The sequence below is a fragment of the Panulirus ornatus genome, chromosome 19 (genome assembly GCF_036320965.1).
Source record: "Panulirus ornatus isolate Po-2019 chromosome 19, ASM3632096v1, whole genome shotgun sequence".
Classification (NCBI taxonomy): Eukaryota; Metazoa; Arthropoda; class Malacostraca; order Decapoda; family Palinuridae; genus Panulirus; species Panulirus ornatus.
In genome coordinates this window covers 21,697,093-21,717,092 of record NC_092242.1, presented here as the reverse complement: position 1 = coordinate 21,717,092, position 20,000 = coordinate 21,697,093, and the positions used below count along the sequence as shown (strand labels likewise).

Genomic DNA, 20,000 nt, shown 5'->3' with positions numbered 1-20,000 from the left:
TTCACCCTCCTGCATGTTCAGGCCCCGATCACACAAAATCTTTTTCACTCCATCTTTCCACCTCCAATTTGGTCTCTCTCTTCTCCTTGTTCCCTCCACCTCCGACACATATATCCTCTTGGTCAATCTTTCCTCACTCATCCTCTCCATGTGCCCAAACCACTTCAAAACACCCTGTTCTGCTCTCTCAACCACGCTATTTTTATTTCCACACATCTCTCTTACCCTTACGTTACTCACTCGATCAAACCACCTCACACCACACATTGTCCTCAAACATATATATATATATTATATATATATATATATATATATATATATATATATATATATATATATATATATATATAAAGGGGAAACAGAAGAAGGAGTCACGCGGAGAGTGCTCATTCTCCTCTAAAGCTCACATTTGGGTGTCAAAATGTGTGTGGATGTAACCGAGATGAGAAAAAAGGAGAGATAGGTAGTAAGTTTGAGGTAAGAGACCTGGATGTTTTGGCTCTGATTGAAATAAAGCTAAAGGGTAAAGGGGAAGAGTGGTTTGGGAATGTCTTTGTCAGGGGTTAGTGAGAGGACAAGAGCAAGGAAAGTAGTAGCACTACTCCTGAAACACGAGTGGTGGGAGTATGTGATAGAGTGTATGAAAGTAAACTCTAGATTGATATGGGTAAAACTGAAAGTTAATGGCGAGAGATGGTTGATTATTGGTGCATATGCACCTGGGCATGAGAAGAAAGATCATGAGAGGCAAGTGTTTTGGGAGCAGCTGAATGAGTGTGTTAGTAGTTTTGATGGACGAGACTGGGTTATAGTGATGGGTGATTTGAATGCAAAGATAAGTAATGTGGAAGTTGAGGGAATAACTGGGGTAAATGGGGTGTTCAGCGTTGTAAATGGAAATGGTGAAGAGCTTGTAGATTTATGTGCTGAAAAAGGACTGGTGATTGGGAATACCTGGTTTAAAAAGAGATATACTTAAGTATACATATGTAAGTAGGAGAGATGGCCAGAGAGCGTGATTGGATTACGTGTTATTTGATAGGCGCGCAAAAGAGAGACTTTTGGATGTTAATGTGCTGAGAGGTGCAACTGGAGGGATGTCTGATCATTATCTTGTGTAGGTGAAGGTGAAGATTTGTGGGGGTTTTCAGAAAAGATGAGAGAATGTTGGGGTGAAGAGGGTGGTGAGAGTAAGTGAGCTTGGAAAGGAGACTTATATGAGGAAGTACCAGGAGAGACTGAGTACAGAATGGAAAAGGGTGAGAACAAAGGAGGTAAGGGGAGTGGGGGAGGAATGGGATGTATTTAGAGAAGCAGTGATGGCTTGCGCAAAAGATGCTTGTGGCATGAGAAGCGTGGAAGGTGGGCAGATTAGAAAGGGTAGTGCGTGGTGGGATGAAGAGGTAAGATTGTTAGTGAAAGAGAAGAGAGAGGCATTTGGATGAGTTTTGCTGGGAAATGATGCAAATGAGTGGGAGATGTATAAAAGAAAGAGACAAGAGGTCAAGAGAAAGGTGCAAGAGGTGAAAAAGAGGGCAAATGAGAGTATGGGTGAGAGGGTATCATTAAATTTTAGGGAGAATAAAATTATGTTTTGGAAGGAGGTAAATAAATTGCGTAAGACGAGAGAAGAAATGGGAACTTCAGTGATGGGGGAAATGGGAAGGTGATAACAAGTAGTGGTGATGTGAGAAGGAGATGGAGTGAGTATTTTGAGGGTTTGTTGAATGATAGAGTGGCAGATACAGGGTGTTCTGGAGGTGGTGTGCAAAGTGAGAGGATTGGGGAAAATGATTTGGTAAACAGAGAAGAGGTAGTAAAAGCTTTGCGGAAGATGAAAGCTGGCAAGGCAACGGGTTTGGATGGTATTGCAGTTGAATTTATTACAAAAGGGGGTAACTGTATTGTTGAGTGGTTGGTAAGGTGATTTAATGTTTGTATGATTCATGGTGTTGAGATGTTTGAGTACAATATGTGGTGTGATGTGGTTTGATCGAGTAAGCAATGTAAGGGTAAGAGAGATGTGTGGAAATAAAAAGAGTGTGGTTGAGAGAGCAGAAGAGGGTGTTTTGAAATGGTTTGGTCACATGGAGAGAATGAATGAGGAAAGATTGACCAAGAGGGTATATGTGTCAGAGGTGGAGGGAACGAGAAGAGGGAGACCAAATTGGAGGTGGAAAGATGGAGTGAAAAAGATTTTGTGTGATCGGGGCCTGAACATGCAGGAGGGTGAAAGGAGGGCAAGGAATAGAGTGAATTGGAGTGATGTGGTATACCGGGGTTGACGTGCTGTCAGTGGATTGAATCAAGGCATGTGAAGCGTCTGGGGTAAACCATGGAAAGCTGTGTAGGTATGTATATTTGCGTGTGTGGACGTATGTATATACATGTGTATGGGGGTGGGTTGGGCCATTTCTTTCGTCTGTTTCCTTGCGCTACCTCGCAAACGCGGGAGACAACGACAAAGCAAAAAAAAAAAAATTTGCGTGTGTGGACGTGTAGTTATACACGTGTATGGGGGCGGGTTGGGCCATTCTTTCGTCCGTTTCCTTGCACTACCTCGCTAACGCGGGAGACAGCGACAAAGCAAAATAAATAAAAATAAATGATTCATGGTGAGGTGCCTCAGGATTGGCGAAATGCTTGCATAGTGCCATTGTACAAAGGCAAAGGGGATAAGAGTGAGTGCTCAAATTACCGAGGTATAAGTTTGTTGAGTATTCCTGGTAAATTGTATGGGAGGGTATTGATGGAGAGGGTGAAGGCATGTACAGAGCATCAGATTGGGTAAAAGCAGTGTGGTTTTAGAAGTGGTAGAGGATGTTTGGATCAGGTGTTTGCTAGAATGTATGTGAGAAATACTTAGAAAAGCAAATGGATTTGTATGTAGCATTTTTGGATCTGGAGAAGAAATATGACAGAATTGATAGAGATGCTGTGTGGAAGGTATTAAGAATATATGGTGTGGGAGGCAAGTTGTTAGAAGCAGTGAAAAGTTTTTATTGAGGATGTAAGGCATGTGTACGTGTAGGAAGAGAGGAAAGTTATTGGTTCTCAGTGAATGTAGGTTTGCGGCAGGGGTGTGTGATGTCTCCATGGTTGTTTAATTTGTTTATGGATGGGGTTGTTAGGGAGGTGAATGCAAGAGTTTGGAAAGAGGGGCAAGTATGCAGTCTGTTATGGATGAGAGAGCTTGGGAAGTGAGTCAGTTGTTGTTCGCTGATGATACAGCGCTGTTGGCTGATCCATGTGAGAAACTGCAGAAGCTGGTGACTGAGTTTGGTAAAGTGTGTGAAAGAAGAAAGCTGATAGTAAATGTGCATAAGAGCAAGGTTATTAGGTACAGTGGGGTTGAGGGTCAATTCAATTGGAAGGTAAGTTTGAATGGAGAAAAACTGGAGGAAGTGAAGTGTTTTAGATATCTGGGAGTGGATTTGGCAGTGGATGGAACCATGGAATTGGGAGTGAATTATAGGTTGGGGGAGGGGGCGAAAGTTCTAGGAGCGTTGAAAAATGTGTGGAAGTCGAGAACATTATCTCGTAAAGCAAAAATGGGTATGTTTGAAGGAATAGTGGTTCCAACAATGTTGTATGGTTGCGAGGCATGGGCTATGGATAGAGTTGTGCGCAGGAGGGTGGATGTGCTGGAAATGAGATGTTTGAGGACAATATGTGGTGTGAGGTGGTTTGATCGAGTAAGTAATGATATGGTAAGAGAGATGTGTGGAAATAAAAATAGTGTGGTTGAGAGAGCAGAAGAGGGTGTTTTGAAATGGTTTGGTCACATTGAGAGAATGAGTGAGGAAAGATTGACCAAGAGGATATATGTGTCGGAGGTGGAGGGAACGAGAAGTGTGAGACCAAATTGGAGGTGGAAAGATTCCATGAAAAGGATTTTGAGTGATCAGGGCCTGAACATGCAGGAGGGTGAAAGGTATGTAAGGAATAGAGTAAATTGGAACGATGTGGTATACCGTGGTTGACGTGCTGTCAATGGATTGAACCATGGCATGTGAAGCATCTCTGGTAAATCATGGAAAGTTTTGTAGTGCCTGGATGTGGAATATGAGCTGTGGTTTCGGTGCATTATTACATGACAGCTAGAGACTGTGTGAACGAATGTGGCCTTCGCTGTCTTTTCCTAGCGCTACCTCGCGTGCATGGGGGAGGGGGGGGGAGGCTGTTGTTATTTCATGTGTGGCAGGGTGCCGATGAGGATGAATAAAGGCAGACATTATGAATTATGTACATATGTATATGTCTGTGTGTATGTATATATATGTATACTTTGAGATGTATAGGTATGTATATTTGCGTGTGTGGACGTATATATATATATATATATATATATATATATATATATATATATATATATATATATATATATATATATTTTTTTTTTTTTTTTTTTATACTTTGTCGCTGTCTCCCGCGTTTGCGAGGTAGCGCAAGGAAACAGACGAAAGAAATGGCCCAACCCCCCCCCCATACACATGTACATACACACGTCCACACACGCAAATATACATACCTACACAGCTTTCCATGGTTTACCCCAGACGCTTCACATGCCTTGATTCAATCCACTGACAGCACGTCAAACCCTGTATACCACATCGCTCCAATTCACTCTATTCCTTGCCCTCCTTTCACCCTCCTGCATGTTCAGGCCCCGATCACACAAAATCTTTTTCACTCCATCTTTCCACCTCCAATTTGGTCTCCCTCTTCTCCTCGTTCCCTCCACCTCCGACACATATATCCTCTTGGTCAATCTTTCCTCACTCATTCTCTCCATGTGCCCAAACCATTTCAAAACACCCTCTTCTGCTCTCTCAACCACGCTCTTTTTATTTCCACACATCTCTCTTACCCTTACGTTACTTACTCGATCAAACCACCTCACACCACACATTGTCCTCAAACATCTCATTTCCAGCACATCCATCCTCCTGCGCACAACTCTATCCATAGCCCACGCCTCGCAACCATACAACATTGTTGGAACCACTATTCCTTCAAACATACCCATTTTTGCTTTCCGAGATAATGTTCTCGACTTCCACACATTTTTCAAGGCTCCCAAAATTTTCGCCCCCTCCCCCACCCTATGATCCACTTCCGCTTCCATGGTTCCATCCGCTGACAGATCCACTCCCAGATATCTAAAACACTTCACTTCCTCCAGTTTTTCTCCATTCAAACTCACCTCCCAATTGACTTGACCCTCAACCCTACTGTACCTAATAACCTTGCTCTTATTCACATTTACTCTTAACTTTCTTCTTCCACACACTTTACCAAACTCAGTCACCAGCTTCTGCAGTTTCTCACATGAATCAGCCACCAGCGCTGTATCATCAGCGAACAACAACTGACTCACTTCCCAAGCTCTCTCATCCCCAACAGACTTCATACTTGCCCCTCTTTCCAGGACTCTTGCATTTACCTCCCTAACAACCCCATCCATAAACAAATTATATATATATATATATATATATATATATATTATTATTATTTTATTTTATTATACTTTGTCGCTGTCTCCCGCGTTTGCGAGGTAGCGCAAGGAAACAGACGAAAGAAATGGCCCAACCCCCCCCATACACATGTATATACATACGTCCACACACGCAAATATACATACATATATATATATATATATATATATATATATATATATATATATATATATATATATATATATGTTTATGTTGGTGGGTTGGGTTATTCTCTCGTCTGTGTCCTTGCGCTACCTCGCTAATGCAGGAGACAGCAACAAAGCAAAATAATTAAATAAAATAGATATTGGAAAGGATTGCAGATTTGTGCGTGATCAAGATATTCCTATGAGTTCACAGGGAAAATGAAACATGATAAGTTCCCAAGTGCATTTTCATGTAATAATCACATCATCAGTGGAGATAGAAGAGAGAAATATAAGTCAGTTGATATACATCGAAGTCGAAGCTCCGACGCAATTTGGTAAACATGCATGTTTACCAAATGGCGTCCTAGCTTTGTCTCTTCGATGTATATTAACTGACTTATATTTCTCTCATGTGTCTTCCCTGATGATGTGATTATTACATGAAAGTGCACTTGGGAACTTATCGTGTTTCATTTTCCCTGTTGACTCATAGGAATATGTATATATGTATATGGGTATGTTCGAAGAAATAGTTGTTCAAACAATGTTATATGGTTGCTAGGCATGGGCTATGGATAGCGTTTTGCAGAAGAGGGTGGACGTGTTGAAAATGAAATTATTTATATTTATTTGGCTTTTTTTCTGTCTCCTGCGTTTGCGAGGTAGCGCAAGGAAACAGACGAAAGAAATGGCCCAATCCACCCCCATACACATGTATATACATACACATCCACACACGCAAATATACATACCTATACATCCTAATGTACACATATATATATATACACACAGACACATACATATATACCCATGCACACAATTCACACTATCTGCCTTTATTCATTCCCATCGCCACCTCGCCACACATGTAATACCATCCCCCTCCACCCTTATGTGTGCGAGGTAGCGCTAGGAAAAGACAACAAAGGCCCCATTTGTTCACACTCAGTCTCTAGCTGCCATGCAATAATGCCTGAAACCACAGCTCCCTTTCCACATCCAGGCCCCACACAACTTTCCATGGTTTACCCCAGACGCTTCACATGCCCTGATTCAATCCATTGACAGCACGTCAACTCCGGTATACCACATCGATCCAATTCACTCTATTCCTTGCCCACCTTTCACCCTCCTGCATGTTCAAGCCCCGATCATTCAAAATCTTTTTCACACCATCTTTCCACCTCCAATTTGGTCTCCCACTTCTCCTCGTTCCCTCCATCTCTGACACATATATCCTCTTGGTCAATCTTTCCTCACTCATTCTCTCCATGTGCCCAAAGTTTTTATCGAGGATGTAAGGCATGTGTACGTGTAGGAAGAGAGGAAAGTGATTGGTTCTCAGTGAATGTAGGTGTGCGGCAGGGGTGTGTGATGTCTCCATGGTTGTTTAATTTGTTTATGGATGGGGTTGTTGGGGAGGTGAATGCAAGAGTTTTGGAAAGAGGGGCAAGTATGAAGTCTGTTGTGGATGAGAGAGCTTGGGAAGTGAGTCAGTTGTTGTTCGCTGATGATACAGCGCTGGTGGCTGATTCATGTGAGAAACTGCAGAAGGTGGTGACTGAGTTTGGTAAAGTGTGTGAAAGAAGAAAGTTAAGAGTAAATGTGAATAAGAGCAAGGTTTTTAGGTACAGTAGGATTGAGGGTCAAGTCAATTGGGAGGTGAGTTTGGAGAAAACTGGAGGAAGTGAAGTGTTTTAGATATCTGGGAGTGGATCTGGCAGCGGATGGAACCATGGAAGCGGAAGTGAATCATAGGGTGGGGAGGGGGCGAAAATCCTGGGAGCCTTGAAGAATGTGTGGAAGTCGAGAACATTATCTCGGAAAGCAAAAATGGGTATGTTTGAGGGAATAGTGGTTCCAACAATGTTGTATGGTTGCGAGGCATGGGCTATGGATAGAGTTGTGCGCAGGAGGGTGGATGTGCTGGAAATGAGATGTTTGAGGACAATGTGTGGTGTGAGGTGGTCTGATCGAGAAAGTAATGGAAGGGTAAGAGAGATGTGTGGAAATAAAAAGAGCGTGGTTGAGAGAGCAGAAGAGGGTGTTTTGAAAATGAAATTGAGTAATCAAAAATTGAAATTGAGTAAGTAATGAAAGGGGAAGAGGGATGTGTGGTAATAAGAAGAGTGTGGTTGAGAGAGCAGAAGAGGATGTGTTGAAATGGTTTGGACACATGGAGAGAATGAGTTAGGGAAGATTGACAAAGAGGATGTATGTGTCAGAAGTGGAGGGAAGGAGAAGCAGGATACCAAATTGGAAGTGGAAGGAAGGAATGAAAAAGATTTTGAGTGATCTGGGCCTGAACATACAGGAGGGTGAAAGGTGTGTAAGGAATAGATTGAATTGGAACAATGCGATATACCGGGGTCGACGTGCTGTCAATGGATTGAACCTGGGCATGTGAAGTGTCTCGGTTAAAGGGAGCTCTGGTTTTGGTGCATTATACATGACAGCTTGAGACTGAGTGTGAACAAATGTGGCCTTTTTTTGTCTTTTCCTGTTGCTGCCTCGATTTTGGGGGGATGGGGATGCTGTTTCGCGAGATGTGGGGTGGTGTCAGGAATGGATGAAGGCAGGAAGTATGAACATGTACATGTCTATATATGTATATGTCTGTGTATGTATATGTATGTATATGTTGAAATGAATATTATTTTTTAATTATTATAATTTGTCGATGTCTCCCGCGTTAGCGAGGTATCGCAATGAAACAGATGAAAGAATGGCCCACCCATCCACATACACATGTATATACATACACGTCCACACACGCTCATGTACATACCTATACATCTCAATGTATACATATATATACACACACACAGACATATACATTTGTACACATGTACATAATTCATACTGTTTGCCCTTATTCATTCCCGTGGCCCCCCTGCCACACATGAAATAACAACCCCCTTCCCCCGCATGTGTGCGAGGTAGCGCTAGGAAAAGACAACAAAGGCCACATTCGTTCATACTCAGTCTCTAGCTGTCATGTATAATGCACCGAAACCACAGCTCCCTTTCCACATCCATGCCCCACATATCTTTCCATGGTGTACCCCAGATGCTTCACATGCCCTGGTTCAATCCATTGACAGCACGTTGACCCTGGTATACCACATTGTTCCAATTCACTCTATTTTTTGCACGCCTTTCACCCTCCTGCATGTTCAGGCCCTGCTCACTCAAAATCTTTTTCACTCCATCTTTCCACCTCCAATTTGGTCTCCCACTTCTCTGTTCCCTCCACCTCTGACACATATATCCTCTGTCGATCTTTCCTCACTCATTCTCTCCATGTGACCAAACCATTTCAACACACCCTCTTCTGCTCTCTCAACCACACTTTTTTATTACCTCACATCTCTCTTACCCTTTCATTACTTATTCGATCAAACCACCTCACACCACATATTGCCTTCAGACATCTCATTTCCAGCACATCCACCCTCCTCTGCACAACTCTATCTATAGGCAACGCCTTGCAACCATAGATCATTGTTGGAACCACTATTCCTTCATACATACCCATTTTTGCTTTTCAAGATAACGTTTTCGACTTCCACACATTCTTTAACACCCAGAACTTTTGCCTTCTCCCCCACCCTATGATTCACTTCCGCTTCCATGGTTCTATCCGCTGCCAAATCCACTCCCAGATATCTAAAACACTTCACTTCCTCCAGTTTTTCTCCATTAAAGCTTACCTCCCAATTGACATGTCCCTCAACCCTACTGAACCTAACAACCTTGTTCTTATTCACATACTCTCAGCTTTCTTCTTTTACACACTTTACCAAACTCAGTCACCAGCTTCTGTAGTTTCTCACATGAATCAGCCACCAGTGCTGTATCATCAGCGAACATCAACTGACTCATTTCACAAGCTCTTTCATCCACAACAGACTGCATACTTGTCCCTCTTTCCAAAACTCTTGCATTCACCTCCCTAACAACCCCATCCATGAACAAATGAAACAACCATGGAGACATCATGCACCCCTGCCAAAAACCAACATTCACTGAGAACCAATCACTTTCTTCTCTTCCTACACTTACACATTCCTTACATCCTCAATAAAAACTTTTCACTGCTTCTAACAACCTACCTCCCACACCATATATTCTTAATACCTTCCACAGAGCATCTCTATCAACTCTATCATATGCCTTCTCCAGATCCATAAATGCTACATACAAATCCATTTGCTTTTCTAAGTATTTCTCACATACATTCTTCAAAGGAAACACCTGATCCACACATCCTCTACCACTTCTGAAACCACACTGCTTTTACCCAATCTGATGCTCTGTACATGCCTTCACCCTCTCAATCAATACCCTCCCATATGATTTCCCAGTAATACCCAACAAACTTATACCTCTGTAATTTGAGCACTCACTTTTATTCCCTTTACCTTTGTACAGTGGCACTGTGCAACCATTTTGCCAATCCTCAGGCACCTCACCATGAGTCATACATACATTAAATAACTTTACCAACCAGTTAACAGTTACAGTCACCCCCTTTTTTAATAGATACCACTGCAATAACATCCAAAACCACTGCCTTGCCGGCTTTCATCTTCTGTAAAAATTTTGCTACCTCTTCTGTGTTAACCAAATCCTTCTCCCTAACCCTCTCACTTTGCACACCACCTTGACCAAAACACCCTATACCAGAAGAGATTGATTGTAGAATAGCAAAAGATGAGAGTGAATGAAGCTTGGGGAGTGGATGAAGAGTGGGAGGTAATTAGTGGAGCAGTTTTGGTATGCGGGAGAGATGCATGCGGCATGAATATGATGGGAGATGGGCTGGTTAGAAAGGATGGTGATTGGTTGGATGACAAAGTTAAGTTGCTTGTGAAAGAGAAAAGAGAGGTGTATGTGTGGTACACACAGGAATAAGTGCAAATGTTTGTGAGATGTGAAAGAGAAAGTGGTAGTAGGTCAAGAGGAAGGTGTAGGGGTTTAAAAAGAAGGCAGGTGAGAGTTGATGTGAGTGGTATCAACAAACTTCAGGGAGAATGAATTGTTTTCGAAGGTTAACGGTGTGCAAAAAAAAAAAAAGGAGAGCAAATGGGAACTTTGGAGAGGGGGGCAAATAAGGAAGTGATAACTGGTATTGATGAGGTGAGATGTAGTGAGTATTTTGAAGGACTATTGAAAGTGTTTGATGATGGGATAGTAGAGTAGGTTGTGAGTGAACATCAGTAAACTTAGTGGAGAAGATTTAAGAAAATATTTTGGAAGGTGGTTAATTTGTGAGAAAGACAAGAAAACAAATAGGATAATCTGTGAAGTGGTAGTAGGCACAAGTAAGGTGGAGACACAGTGAATACTTTGAAGGCCAAATGAATGTGTTTATGTGAAAGTGGTAGATATGGGGTTTTTGGGTTGGGGAGGTGTGCAGAATGAGAGTCAAGGTGAAAAGTACAGAGGTGGTTGAAAGCCTCATATAAAATGAAATGTGGATGGTTTTGCAATTGAATTTCTTCAGAAAGGGGATTGCTGAGTTTATTAGTTAGTCAGGATTATGAGTAGATGTATGGATCATGGTAAGGTGCCTGAGGATTCCCAGAATAATTGTATAGTGCTGTTGTATAAAGGTGAGGAGGATAAGGTTAAATGTTTAAGTGACAGAGGTATAAGTTTGTTAAGTGAACCTGGTAAGTTGTATGGAAGAGTGATGATTGAGAGGTGGTGGCATACACTGAGCATCACAGTAGGGAGGAACATTGTGTTTTCAATAGTGGTAGAGGATATTTGTATCAGATGTGTACTTTAGAGAATGTGTGCAAAAAAACTCAAATAAGCCGAAGGATTAGTATGTGGCATTTATGGATTTGGAGAAAGCAAATGATATAAAAGGTTTGTGTGGCATAACTTTGGAGAGGGGGCTCTGATTTTGGTGTATTATACGTGTCAGATAGTGTATGTGAAAGTAAGTGTGCTTTTTCCTTTTCCTGCTGGCATTACCTCAGTAACACTGGAATCAGTGAACCAAAAAAATCTTTGAATTTTAAACTTGGAATATCTGTAAGAATTGTTAATTTTGTCTTGAGCTTGATTAACTACTTTTGTAACAATTTCATAGGAAGATCATGCTGACTTTAAGCCCAGAGCATACCAGTTGGAGTTGTTTGAGTGCGCTAAGAAGCAGAATTCCATTCTTGTTCTTGGCACAGGATCAGGAAAGACATTCATATCTATTCTTCTCATTAAGGAACATGCTCATGAGGTAAGAAAGTAGCTTGTGGAAAGTATCACTTCATTTATTTCTTTGCAATTCTTGTCATAATTATCAATATGTCTTAATCCACTGAAATTGATTGGAAGAATAACTTTGTTAATTTAGATTTTCAATACAAATTTATATGTAGTAAATTTTGTGGTAGATGTACAGTATATGCAGGATGCACAGATTTCTTTTCCTCCCCCTTGATGTGATGTGTCAGAATTCAGTATAGATACAGGATGTTTGAGTGAAGCTTTATGGTTCTAAGAATAGATGTTAAAAAGTGGCAGATGTATACAGGGGTGTATGCTCCAGTGATCAGAACGACACATCTGTGCTCAGTAAAACTCTGGGTATGACTAATCTAAGTGGGTTTTGGGAGGTGTGGCATGCATGGAGCCAGGCCGCATGGGTATTTGATTCTTGTCTTTTATTCATAATTAATTCAGTCATCAATGTTTGGAATATATAGCTAATTTCATGGCTTACCTCAAAGCAAGGAAAGCCTAAAACATTCTAATTTTTGTGTCAGTCATCTAAGTCGAGTGTTCTGATTCTATTCTTTTTATGGGTTGGCCACCTCTGTTGTATGCCCTCATGCATCTTTTTAGTGGTCCAGTCTAAGTACTTGAGCTGAAATCATAATCTAGAATATGCTTATTCCCTTTAGGGGCTCTTTCAAGAGGGTGGCCATGGCAAAAGAATCTCCATAGCTGTTGAACTCCAGTGCCGCTTCTTATCCTTTAGTGCCTTACCCTTAACAGCCCACCATTACAGGGCAACTTTAATGCAGTAGTTTCAAAGGCTCCTGCATAACTTTCCTACCAACTGCTTCAACCTCATGTGTCTACTTAATATTTCTGCTTGATGTTACAACCTGCTTCTTATCCCTAATGCTCCTAGTTTATCCTTAGGATTGTCTCTCAGCCTGCTATATGGTATAATACAGGCATTGGTTTCAGAATAATCTAGTCCCTGACATATCTCTTATCAAGTTTAGTACAAAAACTAGGCTTAAGATTGTTCTCACGGGATGATTTTATGACATTGTTGAGTTCTTTTCAAGTTCAGTACTATATTGTCATGGTTCAGATTTCCTTCGAGGTGTTATGGAATTTGGGGAGGGGGTACCTTTTATAGTGTCTAACAAATAGATATCTTCAAGTGTTGCCATTCACACATTTGGTGTTGTGTTGAATTTCAGTTGGTAGTGACTCCATATAAGATTTCCTCTTTAGATATCACATGAATTTGGGAACAAGACTTTATCCTGGACACTGTGCTGCACTCTCCCTCTTGACATGATCATTTAATCATCTGTACACTTAAAGAAAACTAACTTGTGCGAGGAATTACTAGGAGAGATTGAGTGTAGAATGGAAAAATATGAGAGCAAATGACATGAGGGGAGTGGATGAGGAATGGGATGTATTTAGGGAAGCAGTGATGTCATGTGCAATAGATGGATTTGGTATGAGAAAGGTGGGAGGTGGGCAGATTAGAAAGGGTAGTGAGTGGTGGGATGAAAAAGTAGAGTTGTTTGCTGAAGAGAAAAGAGAGGCATTTGGACAATACTTACGAGGAAGGAGTGCAAATGACAGGAAATGTGTAAAAGAAAGTGGCGGAAGGTCAAGAGGAAGGTACAAGGATTGAAAAAGAAGGCAAATGAGAGCTGTTGTGAGAGAGCATCATTAAATTTTAGGGAGAATAAAAAGATGTTTTTGAAGAAGGTAGATAACTTGCATAAGACAAGAGAACAAATTGGAACATGGGTGAAGGGGGGCAAGTGGGGAAGTGGTAAGAGATAGTGATGAAGTAAGAGGGAGATGGAGTAAATATTTAGAAGATTTGTTAAATGAGTCTGATATAGAGTGGCAGATGTAGGGTGTTTTGGTTGGGGTGGTGTGTGAAGTGAGAAGGTCAGGTAGAATGGTTTGGTTAAGAGAGAAGAGGTAGTGAAAGCTTTGTGGAAGATTAAATCCCGCAAGGCGGTGGGTTTGGATGGTATTGCAGTAGAATTTATTAAGAAAGGGGGTGACTCTGTTGTTGATTGGTTGATAAGGATATTCTGTGTATGTATGGATCATGTTGAAGTACCTGAGGATTGATGGAATGCATGTACAGTGCCATTGTGCAGAGGCAAAGGGGATAAAGGTGAGTGTTCAAACTACGGAGGCATAAGTTTGTTGAGTATTCCTGGAAAATTGTATGGGAGGGTATCAGTTGAGAGGGTGCAGGCATGTACAGAGCATCAGATTGGGGAAGAGCAGTGTGGTTTCAGAAGTGGTAGAGAATGTGTGGATCAGGTGTTTGCTTTGGAAAATGTGTGTGAGAAATACTTAGAAAAATGGATGGATTTGTCTGTAGCACTTATGGATCTGGAGAAGGCATATGATAGAGTTGGTAGTGATGCTTTGTGGAAGGTCTTAAGAGTATATGGTGTGGGAGGTATGCAGTTAGAAGCAGTGAAAAGTTTTTATCAAGAATGTAAGGCACTTGTATGAGTAGGAAGAAAGGAGAGTGAATGGTTCTCAGTGAAGGTCGGTCTGTGGCAGGAGTGTGTGATGTCTCCATGGTTGTTTAATTTGTTATGGATGGGGTTGTTAGGGAGGTAAATGCAAGAGTTTTGGAGAGAGAGGCAAGTATGCAGTCTGTTGGGGATGAGAGGGTCTGGGAAGTAAGTCAGTTGTTGTTTGACAATGATTCAGCACAGCATTGATGGCTGATTCAAGTGAGAAACTGCAGAAGTTGGTGACTGAGTTTAGAAAAGTGTGTGAAAGGAAAAAGTTCAGAGTAGATGTGAATAAGAACAAGATTTTTAGGTTCAGCAGAGTTGAGGGGGCTGTAAGTTTAAATGGAGAAAAATTTGAGTAATTGAAATGTTTTAGATATATGGCAGTGGGCTTAGCAGCGATTGGAACCATGGAAGCAGAAGTGAGTCACTGGATAGAGGAGGGGGCGAAGATTCTGGGAGTGATGAAGAATGTGTGGAAAGAGAGAACATGATTTTGGAGAGCAAAAATGGGTATGTTTGAAGGAATAGTAGTTTCAACAATGTTATATGGTTGTGCGGCATGGGCTGTAGATAGGGTTGTACGGAGGAGGGTGGATGTGTTGGAAATGAAATGTTTCAGGACCGTATGTGATGTGAAGTGCTTTGATTAAGTAATGAAAGGGTTAGAGAGATGTGTGATATAAGAAAGAATGTTGTTGAGGCAGCAGAAGAGGGTGTGTTGAAATGGTTTGGATATCTGGAGAGAATGAGTGAGGACAGATTGACAAAGAGGATATGTGTCAGAGGTTAAGGGTACAATTAGAAGTGGGAGACCAAATTGGAGGTGGAAAGATGGAGTGAAAAAGATTTTGAGTGATCAGGGCCTGAATATACAAGAGAGAGAGAGGTGTGCAAGGAATTGAGTGAATTAGAATGATTTGGTATACTGGGGTCGAGGTGCTGTCAGTAGACTGAATCAGGGCATATGAAACATCTGGGGTAAAACATGGAATGGTTTGTGCGACCTGGAGACGGATAGGGAGCTGTGGTTTTGGTGCATTACACATGACAGCTAGAGACTGAGTGTGAATGAATGTGGCCTTTGTTGTCTTTTCCTGGCGCTATCTTGTGTGTGCGCAGGGGAAGGGGGGTGCCATTTCATGTGTGGCGGGGTGGCAACAGGAATGGATGAAGGCAGAAAGTATGAATATGTAAATGTGTATATATGTATATGTCTGTGTATGTATATGTATGTATACGTTGAAATGTATAGATATGTATATGTGCGTGTGTGGGCGTGTATGTATATACATGTGTATGTGGGTGGGTTGAGCCATCTTTTGTCTGTTTCCTTGCACTGCCTTGCTAATGTGGTAGACAGCGATAAAGTATAATAAGAAAAAAAAAAGGAAGTGAAATGTTTTAGATATCTGGGAGTGGATTTGGCAGCAGATGGAACCATGGAAGCTGAAGTGAGTCTTAGGGTGTGGGAGGGGGCTAAAGTTCTGGGAGCGTTGAAATATGTGTGGAAGACGAGAACATTATCTCAGAAAGCAAAAATGGGTATGTTTGAAGGAATAGTGAGTCTGACAATGTTATATGGTTGTGAGGCATGGGCTATAGATAGAGTTGTGCAGAGGAGGGTGGATGTGCTGGAAATGAGATGTTTGAGGACAATATGTGGTGTGAGGTGGTTTGACCAAGTAAGTAGTGAAAGTATAAGAGAGATGTGTGGTAATAGAAAGAGTGTGGTTGAGAGAGCTGAAGACGGTGTTTTGGAATGGTTTGGTCACGTGGAGAGAATGAGTGAGGAAAGATTGACAAAGAGGATATATGTGTCAGAGGTGGAGGGTATGAGGATAAGTGGGAGACCAAATTGGAGGTGGAAAGATGGAGTGATAAAGATTTTGAGCGATTGGGGCCTGAACATGCAAGAGGTGAAAGGCATGCGAGGAGTAGAGTGAATTGGAACGATGTGTTATACCAGGGTCGATGTGCTGTCAATGGATTGAACCAGGGCATGTGAAGCGTCTGGGGTAAACCATGAAAAGTTCTGTGGGGCCTGGATGTGGAAAGGGAGCTGTGGTTTCAGCGCATTATACATGACAGCTAGAGACTGAGTGTGAACAAATGTGGCCTTTGTTGTCTTTTCCTAGCACTACCTCGTGCACATGCGGAGGGAGGGGTTTGTTATTTCATGTTTGGCTGGGTCGTGATGGGAATGAATGTGGGCAAACAGTATGAATTATGTACATGTGTATATATGTATATGTCTGTGTGTGTATATATATGTATACGTTGAGATGTATAGGTATGTATATTTGCGTGTATGGACGTGTATGTTTATACTTGTGTATGTGGGTGGTTTAGGGCCATTCTTTCGTCTGTCTCCTTGCGCTACCTCGCTAACCCGGGAGACAGCGACAAAGTATAATACATGAATAGATATTTTTATTTATTTTGCTTTGTTGCTGTCTCCTGCCTTAGCTAGGTGGCACAAGGAAACAGACGAAAGAATGGCCCAACCCACCCACATACACTTGTATATACATACACGTCCACACACGCAAGTATACATACCTATGCATCTCAATGTACACATATATATACACACACAGACATATACATATATACACATGTACATAATTCATACTGTCTGCCTTTATTTATACCCATCGCCTCCTCACCACACACGGAGTAACAACCCCCTCCCCTCTCATGTGTGCGAGGTAGCGCTAGGAAAAGACAACAAAGGCCCCATTCATTCATAATCAGTCTCTAGCTGTCATGTAATAATGCACCGAAACCACAGCTCCCTTTCTACATCCAGGCCCCACACAACTTTCCATGGTTTACCCCAGACGCTTCACATGCCCTGGTTCAATCCATTGACAGCACGTCAATCCCGGTATACCACATCGTTTCAATTCATTCTATTCCTTGCACGCCTTTCACCCTCCTGCATGTTCAGGCCCCAATCACTCAAAATGTTTTTCACTGCATCTTTCCACCTCCAATTTGGTCTCCCACTTCTCGTTGTTCCCTCCACCTCCGACACATATATCCTCTTTGTCAATCTTTCCTCACTCATTCTCTCCATGTGCCCAAACCATTTCAAAACACCCTCTTCTGCTCTCTCAACCACACTCTTTTTATTTCCATACATCTCTCTTACCCTTACATTACTTACTTGATCAAACCACCTCACACCACATATTGTCCTCAAACATCTCATTTCCAGCACATCCACCCTCCTGCGCACAACTCTATCCATAGCCCACGCCTTGCAGCCATACAACATTGTTGGAACCACTATTCCTTCAAACATACCCATTTTTGCTTTCCGAGATAATGTTCTTGACTTCCAAACATTCTTCAAGGCTCCCAAAATTTTCACCCCCTCCCCAACCCTATGATTCACTTCCACTTCCATGGTTCCATCTACTGCCAGATCCACTCCCAGATATCTAAAACACTTTACTTCCTCCAGATTTTCTCCATTCAAACTTACCTCCCAATTGACTTGACTCTCAACCCTACTGTACCTAATAACCTTGCTCTTATTCACATTTACTCTTAACTTTCTTCTTTCACACACTTTACCAAACTCAGTCACCAGCTTCTGCATAGATATGTATTTATTTATTTTATTTATTTTGCTTTGTCGCTGTCTCCCGCGTTAGCGAGGGAGCGCAAGGAAATAGACGAAAGAATGGCCCAACCCGCCCACATACGCATGTATATACATACATGTCCACACACGCACAATATACATACCTATACATCTCATTGTACACATATATACACACACACAGACATATACACATATGCACATGTACATAATTCATACTGTCTGCCTTTATTTGTTCCCATCGCCACCTCGCCACACATGGAATAACAATCCCCTCCCCCCTCATGTATGCGAGGTAGCGCTAGGAAAAACACCAAAGGCCCCATTCGTTCACACTCAGTCTCTAGCTGTCATGTAATAATGCACCGAAACCACAGCTCCCTTTCCACATCCAGGCCCCACACACTTTGCATGGTTTACCCCAGACGCTTCACATGCCCTGGTTCAATATATTGACAGCACGTTGACCCCGGTATACCACATCGTTCCAATTCACTCTATTCCTTGCACGCCTTTCACCCTCCTGCATGTTCAGGCCCCGATCACTCACAATCTTTTTCACTCCATCTTTCCACCTCCAATTTGGTCTCCCACTTCTCATTGTTCCCTCCACCTCTGACACATATATCCTCTTGGTCAATCTCTCCCCACTCATTCTCTCCATATACCCAAACCATTTCAAAACACCCTCTTCTGCTCTCTCAACCACACTCTTTTTCCACACCTCTCTCTCAGCCTTACATTACTTACTAGATCAAACCACCTCACACCACATATTGTCCTCAAACATCTCATTTCCAGCACATCCACCCTCCTGCGCACAACTCTATCCATAGCCCACACCTTGCAACCATACAACATTGTTGAAACCACTATTCCTTCAAACATACCCACCCATTTTTGCTTTCCGAGATAATGTTCTCGACTTCCAAACATTCTTCAAGGCTCCCAGAATTTTCGCCCCCTCCCCCACCCTATGATTCACTTCCGCTTCCATGATTCCACCTGCTGCCAGATCCACTCCCAGATATCTAAAACACTTCACTTCCTCCAGCTTTTCTCCATTCAAACTTACCTCCCAATTGACTTGACCCTCAACCCTACTGTACCTAATAACCTTGCTCTTATTCACATTTACTCTTAACTTTCTTCTTTCACACACTTTACCAAACTCAGTCAGCAGCTTCTGCAGTTTCTTACATGAATCAACCAACAGCGCTGTATCATCAGCGAACAACAACTGACTCACTTCCCAAGCTCTCTCATCCACAACAGCCTGCATACTTGCCCCTCTTTCCAAAACTCTTGCATTCACCTCCTTAACAACCCCATCCATAAAGAAATTAAACAACCATGGAGACATCACACACCCCTGCCGCAAACCTACATTCACTGAGAACCAATCACTTTCCTCTCTTCCTACACGTACACATGCCTTACATCCTCGATAAAAACTTTTCACTGCTTCTAACAACTTGCCTCCCACACCATATATTCTTAATACCTTCCACAAAGCATCTCTATCAACTCTATCATATGCCTTCTCCAGATCCATAAATGCTACATACAAATCCATTTGCTTTTCTAAGTATTTCTCACATACATTCTTCAAAGCAAACACCTGATCCACACATCCTCTACCACTTCTGAAACCACACTGCTCTTCCCCAGTCTGATGCTCTGTACATGCCTTCACCCTCTCAATCAATACCCTCCCATATAATTTACCAGGAATACTCAACAAACTTATACCTCTGTAATTTGAGCACTCACTCTTACCCCTTTGCCTTTGTACAATGGCACTATGCAAGCATTCTGCCAATCCTCAGGCACGTCACCATTAATCATACATACATTAAATAACTTTACCAACCAGTCAACAATACAGTCACCCCCTTTTTTAATAAATTCCACCGCAATACCATCCACACCTGCTGCTTTGCCGGCTTTCATCTTCCGCAAAGCTTTTACTACCTCT

General features: G+C 42.0%; 1 protein-coding gene across 1 annotated transcript in view; it reads left to right on the top strand.

The window, feature by feature from the left end:
* Positions 1–20,000, top strand: part of Dcr-2 (Endoribonuclease Dcr-2) — a 173,398-nt gene that overhangs the window by 24,248 nt on the left and 129,150 nt on the right. Inside the window, 1 exon segment of the mRNA XM_071673744.1 lies at positions 11,757–11,900. Within this exon segment, the coding sequence (XP_071529845.1) occupies positions 11,757–11,900 (144 nt within the window).